General features: G+C 42.2%; 1 protein-coding gene across 7 annotated transcripts in view; it reads right to left on the bottom strand.

Annotated features, from left to right (window-relative positions):
• The window catches only part of ACBD5 (acyl-CoA binding domain containing 5), a 55,077-nt gene extending 46,918 nt beyond the window's left edge, over window positions 1-8,159 (bottom strand). For 2 of the 7 annotated variants that reach the window (XM_011949232.1, XM_011949233.1), the window contains exons 1-3: window positions 6,682-6,878; window positions 6,323-6,488; window positions 1,128-1,248 (exon numbers count right to left, since the gene is read on the bottom strand). In XM_011949232.1, the coding sequence (XP_011804622.1) occupies window positions 1,128-1,248; window positions 6,323-6,488; window positions 6,682-6,696 (302 nt within the window). In that variant the 5' untranslated portion in view covers window positions 6,697-6,878. Of the gene's footprint in view, window positions 1-1,127; window positions 1,249-6,322; window positions 6,885-8,078 lie in introns of those variants that run through there. The other 5 variants (XM_011949235.1, XM_011949238.1, XM_011949234.1 and 2 more) reach the window with 4 other exon arrangements.
• Between the last annotated feature and the right edge of the window lie 2,946 nt (window positions 8,160-11,105).

Below are 11,105 nucleotides of genomic sequence, written 5' to 3'. Positions count from 1 at the left end.
GGAGAATCGCTTGAACCTGGGAGGCGGAGGTTGTGGTGAGTTGAGATCGCGCCATTGCACTCCAGCCTGGGCAATAAGAGCGAAACTCCATCTCAAAAATAAATAAATAAATAAAACATGTTTCCCCAATTAGCATATTCTGTTCATAATGTACAGTCTAAAATTGACTTTTCTCAGACATTTGTGAAGGTTTCAATTATATTAAGAATATCAACTGTCACTCAACTGGGAAAACAGCACGGATAGGTACAGGTATCTATGTCTATAATTCTTTTAATTTACAGTTTGTAATTCTTTTAAGTATACCTTTTAGTTTAGAATTCTTTTAAGTATACAAAAAATCAAATTTCTATTCAATTACAGTAGGTCAGAAGTGACGGCTTAGAGAAAAAGTGTGGCAGTACCTGAGTCATATTCCTATTACTTATTATCTTCAAGGTTCAACACAAACAAGGAAAAGCCATTATTTTTCTTGGAGGCAAAAGAGGCAGTTAGTTTCTTTTAGCTTAGGGAGTTGCTCTTGCCTTTAAAAAAAAAAAATGGGAAAAACTCCATAAAAGTAAAGATTAACTGAAAATGTTTCTTTATCTTTGATGTCCCTATCCCTTTTGGTTTTACTGTTTTTCTCTCCTCCCCAAGATTCTCCTATTTGTGTAAAATTGTACTAAGAGCACCTGGAAAGGCTGGGCATGGTGGCTCACGCCTGTAATCCCAGCACTTTGGGAGGCCGAGGTAGGTGGATCACCTGAGGCCAGGAGTTTGAGACCAGCCTGGCCAACATAGTGAAACCCCGTTTCTACTAAAAATACAAAAATTAGTTGGGCGTGGTGGCGCATGCCTGTAATCCCAGCTACTCAGGTTGCTGAGGCAGGAGAATCACTTGAACTCAGGAGGCAGAAGGCTGCAGTGAGCCGAGATCCTGCCACTGCACTCCAGCCTGGGTGACAGAATGAGACTCCACCTCAAAAAAAAAAAAAAAAAAAACCTGGAGGATAAAAATTGTACCCAATACCTAGATACCTAGGTCACTTTCTGCACAGAATAATGTATAACCACTTAAGTAATAGCCATATGATAATTATGTCATTAAAATTTAAATTCTTGCATAGCTCTACACAAAAAATTACCATTTATATCTTCCAATAGGATCCCAAAATCCAGGCCTTGAAAGTTTACAGGGTCCTTCAGTTGCCTGCTTATAGAAGCTATAAAATTTAAGCATCATTTCATTTGTTGGCTGGAATGAACCTGTTGGAAACACACATTAAATACAGATCACCTGGGGAATACAACTGATAATCTAAGGTTATAATTAGCTTAGCTATACTAATAGTGATTTTATATGGCATTAATATTTTAGATAATGATTTATTTCTATCTTAGAGAAACAAAAGTTATGGTTCTGTCAGTTGTTTGCTTCTTTGATTTCAAAACACTCAAACTTTTAAAACTTTAATAGCAACGCCTAAGATGGTTCAATAAATAAAACAATACATGAATAGACATGCAGTAGATATAACCAAAATAACCAGCAAATGTCTCTTTAAAAACATACTAAAATATAGAATAACCATTATTAAGCACTTGTAATAAGGTATTTTTATTCAAAGCTTATGACAAATCAAAACTGACTAGCGTAACTGAAAAAGTTACATGTACACTCTGCCAAATTTCAAATTCTCAGTGAATAAGGAATTTGGGGCTAAAGCCAAAGAGTATACACTATGGTAGAAAAAGAATTAATCTAAGACAAAATAGATTTCTCACTGCCTATCTCTGTAATTTTGGAGACATCAATTTGATAATTCTTCATATATGTTTCTAGCATATCTATAACTTTTCTCATGTTTAAAACTTTTAAATTGGCCAGTTGTGGTGGCTCACGCCTGTAATTCCAGCACTTTGTGAAGCTGAGGTAGGCAGATCGCCTGACCCTCAGTAGTTCAAGGCCAGCCTGAGCAACATAGCAAAACCTTCTCTCTAGAAATAAAAACAAACATTAGCTGGGTGTGATGGCACACCCTGTAGTCCCAGCTACTCAGGAGGCTAAGCAGAGAGGATCTCCTGAGCCTAGGGAGGTCAAGGATGCAGTGAGCTGTGATCATACCACTGCACTACAGCCTAGGCGACAGAGAAAGACCCTGTCTCAAAAAAAAAAAAATTCAAATTGTATAAGCAAGGGCTATAAGTTGTAGCATTCTCAGTAACTGAAAAATTGGAATGTTAATGTTTTATAATAAATATTTAAATAATTATGATATATAAATGTAACAGGACAATATATAACTATAGCCCTAAAAAGTTATATTGTAGAAAAATATAAATAATGGTATAAGTTCCACGATCTACTATAAATTTAGAAAAACAAGTTTAAAAACAACATATATAATATGATACATTTTGGCAAATATTTATATACATAAAAAGTACAGTAGAAAGATAAACATAAAATGTTTAAAGACTATCTCTGAATAGTAAGTATGCAGATTCTTTTCCTTTTCACTTATCTGTTTTTAAAAAAGTTTTAAACATCAGTGTATATTACCTTTATAACAAAATTATAAAAATAAAAATAAAAATTGTAACAAGATTTTTTTAAAGTTTGTAAATTGCATAAGCTAGCAGTTTATAAGAGCTGTGTGGGCTGGGCACAGTGGCTCACACCTGTAATCCTAGCACTTTGGGAAGCCGAGGCGGGCGTATCACCTGAGGTCAGGAGTTTAAGACCAGCCTGGCCAACATGGTGAAACCCTGTCTCTACTAAAACACAAAAATTAGCTGGGCATGATGGTGGGTGCATGTAATCCCAGCTACTCAGGAGGCTGAGACAGGAGAATTGCTTGAACTCAGAAGACGGTGTTTGCAGTGAGCCAAGATCACATCACTGCACTACAGCCTGGGCAGCTGAGCAAGACTTGGTCTCAAAAAAAAAAAACAAAAAAAAAAGCTGTGGAAATTACCACACAGATAAACTGAGAGCTGGTGTTTCAGGTTTGGCCGAGAGTGCATAATTAATTATCAAATCACTATAATAATTATCTGTATAATATATGCACATTTAGGAGTACCTAATAGATACAGTGTTTTAATGACATAAACCTTTATAAAACAGAAGGAAAAAAAATGGAGAAACCACAGTTTAAAACGGCCACTTATTTAAATAACACAAATCTAAATTTAAAAGAACAGAAGTTTAATCTCAAAATATCTTCAGTAAGTCAACCAAATAAGTTTATTGACTTAGGTGAATGATATTAGAAAAACAAAAACTGAGATCATTTATTGAGTGTAGTCTGTGTGTAAGACACTCAAGTAAGATTTCTGTTCTCAAGGTGCTCATACATGATGTATTTAATATGTATTTGAAATATTAGCTAAGAATTTAAATTTTAAAAGGTTAAGGTCATACCAAACATAGATGCCATAGGATTCATTACTATTTCAGGCCTTAAATAAGGATTGAGCAACAAGGAACAAAAAACTCCAAGATCTTGCTCTTCGCATAATGATTCAAAGCAAATCACATGGTGTAAAAGTAGTATTACAAAAATATTTATAATTCATTATAACAAACTTCTGCTTCAATTAATATCAACTTAGTTTCAAGGGATAACAGTATACTGGATGTTGTCCTGTTAACACAGTTACCACTTGATAGGTTATCTTGTTATCTTTTTTTTTGAGTTGGAGTCTGGCTCTTGTCACCCAGGCTGGAGTGCAATGGTACAGTCTCAGCTGACTGCAACCTCTACCTCCCAAGCGACTTTCCTGCCTCAGCCTCCCAAGTAGCTGGGATTACAGCAGCCGGTCACTACACCCAGCTAATTTTTGTATTTTTAGTAGAGGTGGGGTTTCACCATGTTGGCCAGGGTGGTCTTGAACTCCTGACCTCAGGGCCTGTCTCAGTCTCCCAAAGTTGGGACTACAGGTGTGAGCCACCATGCCTGGCCTGATATGTTATCTTTTTTTTTTTTGGAGACGTAGTCTCTGTCGCCCAGGCTGGAGTACAGTGGCAGGATCTCGGCTCACTGCAAGCTCCCCCTCCCCGGTTCATGCCATTGTCCTGCCTCAGCCTCCCCAGTAGCTGGGACTACAGGTACCCGCCACCACGCCCAGTCAATTTTTTGTATTTTTAGTAGAGACGAGGTTTCACTGTATTAGCCAGGATGGTCTCGATCTCCTGAACTTGTGATCCGCCCGCCTTGGCCTCCCAAAGTGCTGGGATTACAGGCGTGAGCCACCGCACTGGCGGATAGGGTATCTTAAAACTTTGCAACACCTTCTTAAATGTTATGTAAATACAAAGTGTACTTTATACGGGTTTCCTAATAAGGAAAGTCAACAGGGATAGTGGCCTAGAGACATCAGTCTAGCTTTACCAGTTTTCAAAAAACTATAAAAATGTGTGCTTTAGGAGAAAGTGTAAACATACTACTTACATAAAGTTCTTAGAATCATACCTTTCTATAAACTCTAATAATCAGGGACTTACAAAATCAATACCTAAATAAATTTATACGTTATTTCTTTATATTTTGTTTATTATTTCTTATCTTTCAGTCCCCCATATGTCCTCCTCCAATACAATGTCTGAAATTACAAAAGGTTCAGACAACACTGTAGAAGGAAAGAAATTACAAATGGAACACTATTTTGTGTGTATTTGTTTTAAAAATTTCCTGAATCTGCATTTAATTAATTTTTACTGAATGATTTGTGTTGAATATTCGTTACCTAGCCAGATGATAATTAATGAAAACAGAAACCATGATATTAAATACTATAGTATTATTGTTGTATTCAGCTAGCTTTACAACTGTGGCACAGTAGTAGTACCTAACATTACTTTCTAAATATGTTTATTGGACCAGGGGTGGTGGCTCATGCCTGTAATCCCAGCACTTTGGGAGGCCTAGGCGGGCGGATCACCTGAACTTGAGAGTTTGAGACCAGCCTGACCAACATGGAGAAACCCCGTCTCTACTAAAAATACAAAATTAGCCGGGCATGGTGACGCATGCGTGTAATCCCAGCTACTCGGGAGGCTGAGGCAGAAGAATCGTTTGAACCCGGGAGGTGGGTGTTGTGGTGAGCTGAGATTGCACCATTGCACTCCAGCCTGGGCAACAAGAGCGAAACTCCATCTCTAAATAAATAAATATGTTTATTGTGAAATATAATTCATATAATGTAGAAAGACATGAATTGAAAAGTACGCCTTCCTCTCTAAGACTCTGCATTTAGAACAGAGAAAAATATTTAACTAATAGCCAAAAACTTCGCATTGGTCTATGACATAAAATTACAAATTCAAAAAGCTCTGCAAATCGTTAACAGGGTTAATATGAAGAAAACCCACACCTACTAGTCAAATTGCTGAAAACCGAAGATAGAAATCTAAAAAGCAGCCAGAGAAATAACACATTAAATACAAGAAAGAGTTCAGCAACTGGAATGACTTTTTTCTCACAAGCTGGAAAGAAGGTCCAATATGAATATAAAAAAGAGAACCTTATATAATGGAAGAGCAAATAAAAAGGTAGAAAATATATATGTATTAAAATAAATAAAGAGAAATTATTTCACAATTGACTGTATTCTTTATTTTCTGTCCCTTCATATCAAAAGTTTTCAAAAGGCTTCAGCTGGTAGACCCTATGAGTGTGTGGCATTAGGCACCCCAGCCTAGAATTTTGTTTTTGTTTTTTGGCTTTTTTTTTTTTTTTTTTCATGCCTTTTGATACGGAGTCTGGCTCTCTCGCCCAGGCTGGAGTTCAGTGGCACGATATCGGGTCACTGCAGCCTTTGCCTCCTGGGTTCAAGCAATTCTCCTGTCTCAGCCTCCCGAGTAGCTGGAACTACAGGCGCACACCACCACGCCCGGCTAATTTTCGTATATTTTAGTAGAGACGGGGTTTCACCATATTGGTCAGGCTGGTCCTGAACTCCTGACCTCAGGTGATCCACCTACCTCGGCCTCCCAAAGTGCTGGGATTACAGGCCTGAGCCACCCCGCCGGGCCCGGATTTTTTTTTTTAGTATACCCAAATCCGCAGTCATTAAGTGACAAGACTTTTGTTTTCAACAATATGAATTACTTAAAATCACTACTTAAAATCTGGATATTATATTTTTCTCTGGTTTGGAAGATCAAAAGTTAATTAATTCATATTCAATAGCTCCCCTTCCACTACATGGCTCCTACATGGAAAAAAAAAATTGGCTAAATAAACAACATCAGAACCAAAAAGTGAAAAGAGGTAAGCCGGGGCTTCGTGGCTCTCTGCAGGAGGCGTCTCCAGCCGGGGCCCAGTGCACGTACCATTCTTCGGCAAACTCTGGATCACCTTCACTGCCGCCTCAAACCTGGTCTCGTGCACGGATCTCGTGTCCGCCATCTCCAGCTGCCAACGTCGGCCCCGGTCCCAAGGTCTGTCGGCGGGAATCAGGCAGCAGCAGCACCAGCTTTCCCAAGAGCCTGCATGAAACTGGAACATGGAGCGCAGCCGCGGATCAACATGCCCCAAAGGGAGGAGGCCCGGGAGCGAAGCGGGTCAGTTCGTTCCCCTTTGCCCTGCCCTATCCAGGCCACACGGATCGAAGCGGCCAGGCTCCTTCCTCCTCCCCCGGGGCGTGACTAAGGCCACGAATCCGGACCGCGACGACAGCAAAACAACTCACCGAGAGGAAGAGCATGTCTAGCAGAAGACAGAGGGGGTCCGGGCACCGGTGGCCGCGGAGCCGCTCTCCCACCCTGGGGACCCTGGCGGAGCAGCCACACCCCCCATTCCGCCGGAGTCCGTCTGTCAGTCCGTGCCCTCCCCACAACCCCGCCCCAGAGTCACCGGAGAATCCACTGGCGTCGCCGCCGCAGCGGCAGTGCAGCAAACTCCACCCTCTCGACCCGCCGCCGCGGCGAGGACGCGCGCGGTCCGTCTGTCCCCAGAGGAGGGTCCGGGAAGCGAGGAAAGGGGGAGAGAGAACCTTCCAGGGGGCCACAGTTCCGGCTCGGTGCAGGGAGCACGCTGTGCGCGCTTTTGTTCACAAGGGGAAAACCGAGGCCAGACCTATGTGTCCGCTCTGGCTGCCGGGTGGACGAAGTGCGCGCTGGGGATGCGCGGTTGGGTTCTGCGCCTGGGCCCAAAGCTGCACTCGACGGCACCGCTGGGCAACAAAAATGACTCTGCGGTCCCCAGCGCCTGCACCCCCCTAAATTAAGGTTTGAGGAAGGTAATGGGGCCTAAGCAAAGGGCGTTAAGTCGGGGCAGGTTCTGTGCGAAACTCCAGTACTGCCATTTAAATTATGTGACCTAGGGCAAGTCACTTAGCCTCTCCAGGGGCAATCGTGACACCACTCTAAAGGGTAGATGGAGAAAAGCATTGGGGACCTTGGATGGAGGTGTTCAGCAGTCCTTGGCTCCCAGGTCTTCGACAGTTTTCGCCGCCCTGAGCCAAGAACGTCCGAGGAGCAGCCTAAGAAGAGGGGAGGTCGTCGGCTCCTAAACTGGGCTGGGACGGAGGGCAACTTCCCCTCTACTACCCTTTCCACCCAGCCCCAGGGAGCCAGGCACCTCCCGCCGGATTTAATAGGAGACTGGGCTTGGGGACGGCTGGGCGCAGTGGCTCACGCCTGTAATCTCGACACTTTGAGAGGCCGAGTGGGGAGGATCGCTTGAGGCCAGGAGTTCAAGACGAGCCTGGGCAATATGGCGATACCCTGGCTCTATTTAAGAAACCAGTAATTTTAAAAAATAAAATAAAAATAGGATACTGGGCGTGGAAGGAGGGGCGAATAAGAGTATGGGTCGTCAATCCTAGATAGGGGGTACCCTGGGCCTTCAACTTACTAGCGCAACTCCCAGCGTCCTTAGGCATTTGGGAAGTGCCCCAGGCCCAGCGTTGGTGTGGGGACTGACTAGGTTGTTGGGAGTGGAGTCCTGGGGCCCGGAAATCCCAAAGTCCCCCGGATGGAAGAGTCGTTTTTGTCAGTTCGGGGATGGGTTAGGAGGGTTACTAGTAAAAACATAGGCGCAGATCATAAGTTACTCTTCCCTCAGAGCCGCGGCGCCGGCATTTACCTTGGTATTGCCGGGCAAGGCCTGTCCGTTAATGTCCCCGACGCCCGCCCCTTGCCCTGCCCTGCGGGCTCATGGGAAATGTAGTCCCCCCTTCTGCCGCGCTTCCGGACACCTCCCAGCGGCGGGCGGTGTTCCTGCTAGCTCTTCCGGTTCGGCGTCTCTGTCCGGCGGACGCAGCCGCCGTGCTACGGTAAGCCCTGCTTCCTAGCCGGTTGCGTTTCGTGCTATTTCGAAATGCCACATCCGCTTCCAGCTTAGGGGACAGTCGCTCAGTGGTGTCTTGAGACTGCGGCGGTGTCTGAAATTGTGGCTTCTCCAGCGCCCTCCGGAGGCTTTGCTTCGGGTTCGTCTAATACAACACAGGGGGAATCATTTGATCGTGAACGTTTCACATTTCTTTGTCTTCAAAAGTGAAGAGGACATTTTGTAAAATTACCACACAAAGATGAGAAATAGATTAGAGAACCAACTTTGGGTTGTAAATATTAAATAATTCCAAATGGTAATGTATGAGTGGCTAAAAAGCAGTGACACCTAACGCGTATTATTTTATTCCATAAAAGGAACACACCTAAATTGAAGAAATATTCATTTACCCCTTATTGGATTTAATAGAATCCTTTTCATTTTTAATGGGAAATAATAAATGTGACCTATAGATGTTTCAGTTGTTTAAAAATAAATCGCCCTCTTTAGGGTGATCTCTGATGGGATTGAGGAAAATGAGCGGATTTGGGGTTATCTTGGCCCAAAGTCCAGTTTGGATTTGCCGTCAGTTCACGATGTGACACCGTCAAGGAACAGGCTCTGAAAAATTTGGTTTTCTCCAATAAAGAATGAAACTACCTAGCGCGTAGTAGCCTTCAATATTTTTGTATTTCCTCTTTTTTGATACTTAGCTGAGCAATAAATATTGGACAGCAGTAGGAGGGAAGGATCTGAATCAGGCAAGGAGGACGGGCACTGCCCAGGAGGAAAAAGCAACAGGAAAGTGTGCTGAGCAGGTGCCTTGGCGGGGGAGAGAGGGAACGGAAATGTCTTCACACACACCCACAGAGAGAGAGAGAGAATGAAGTTTCTGTCTCATGTGATGTGTGAGTGGATGGACACATTGTCCTCAGCTTTAAGGGCAATTCAGGGTGATCTGTCTTAAAATCAACACTCTGTATAATGAGAAAAATGTGCTCTGCAGGGCATGCCCACTGCGTGTGCTGGGAGGCTCTGCTACATCAAATGGGCAGATGCGCAGTCTCCACAGAGGCCCCAAGCCTGGGTGTGAGCCAAGGCTGCTTCGAACATGTCCGCTATCTAAGGTGAGTCCCAGCAGGGGTCATTTATTTAAGAACCCTGGTGCTTTCCATGGTTGATTTGCTGGTAAATGACAGATGTGAGTGTAGTAAACACGTCTTGCCTCCCCACTGCACCCACCATCCTGTGCATCATGGAAATCTGTCTCGATGATCAGCGGCCATGTGTGATGGGGTGGAAGGGACAGTCTCCAGAGACAGAATCCTGGGACCATCCCTGACTTCGCAACTTACTAGCTTTCTTGCCACATTATTTAGTTTTTTCAAGTCGTAATTTCCTTAAAATGGTGAATATTATCAATCCCGATCCCATAGGAAATTTGGAGCACATGAGTTCATTCAAGTAAAGTGTATCATTAGCAGGCCATAACACAGGCAGGAAGAAGGAAATACAATAATTATGTGTGTGTGGTGGGGTGTCACATCTTCATAAAATTCAACCCTACCCCCATTTCAGTCACTTGTCAGGGAGGAAAGCCAAGAAGCCAATTCCGAGAGTTTAGTGTGACATCAGTGTCTAGGTCATCTAAATCAGGCCATCTTTCTGCCATACCTGTCTTTAAGTCTTGTAGCAATTAACACAGCAGAGCTATATTTACATAAGTAACCTTATAGGCTCTGTGTATATGCTGAGCAGAGCTGATTCATTTCACAGATCATTTGCACTTGTTATAGAGCTCCTTCAGTACTAATACCCAAACGTTGGACAAAGAAGAGAAGACAGACACTTTTGTTTCATTGCTTGTTTTCTGCTGATTTTGTAATACTGTATTTTCAACTTCTTAGCGACATTGGCCCCATATTAAAGGCCTATGTCACACACCCTGTTGTGAATTAAAAGTCTTTTTTACAGTTGCCCTTGCAATGATAAACTTCTATTTGCGTTGAAAGTAATGTTATTGCCCTTTCCATATAAAATTGTACTCTTAGATCATTTTAAAGTAATACTTTTTTTTCTTAAAGAGATGAAATTGGAAAATAAAGTGGTAATAGTGTGTTTATAAGTAAACCCTAGGAACACAATTTATTTTACTTTGTTATTATCACAAAACTTATAAAAATTATCTTGTTTTTAACAGATTCCGATTATTAACAAATCCTATTTGTATCCTATTTATTTGTCACCTATGTGAAAGTCCTCTTTTTCTTCTTGCTAGAGACCTAAATTGTGATAATCAAATTGAATGGTATAAACAAGCAATTCGATGATTAATTTGCTACACCCTACCCCGAAATATGAGACATATTCAAGGCCAAGGTTATCAATAAAATACAGGCAGAAGTTATGCAGAATGAAAAATAAGGCATACGCCTGTGTAATCCTCGAGTCTGTTTTTTCTTCTTGTTTTCTCACATCATTCAAGTCACCAAAATTTTATTGCTTATTACATGACAAGAAATACAATGTTGGACATAAAATGAATAAAGGAAATTAGCCTTAAGAAATTTACAATGTGGAGAAAAAGATGCAGTAATATAACACTATAATGCAATATAATCCAATGCATATCATACAGTGCAATGAATTCTATGAAAGATCTATTAATAAAATGCTTGGGGAAAACAGAGGAGGTATAGTGACTCCTGATCCTGGCTTCTGGAGAAAACTAGAAAAGACTAGAGAGGAGGAAGCATATTTACTGACCTTGAGGAAAAAGGAGGATACATTCTGTGGGAAAGAGGTGGGCTGGGCACAGTGTCTCACATCTGTAATCTGAGC

This window comes from Colobus angolensis, unplaced genomic scaffold (genome assembly GCF_000951035.1).
Source record: "Colobus angolensis palliatus isolate OR3802 unplaced genomic scaffold, Cang.pa_1.0 Scaffold293, whole genome shotgun sequence".
Lineage (NCBI taxonomy): Eukaryota > Metazoa > Chordata > Mammalia > Primates > Cercopithecidae > Colobus > Colobus angolensis.
Note: the sequence above shows the minus strand (reverse complement) of the source record. Positions and strands in the feature narration are given on the sequence as shown.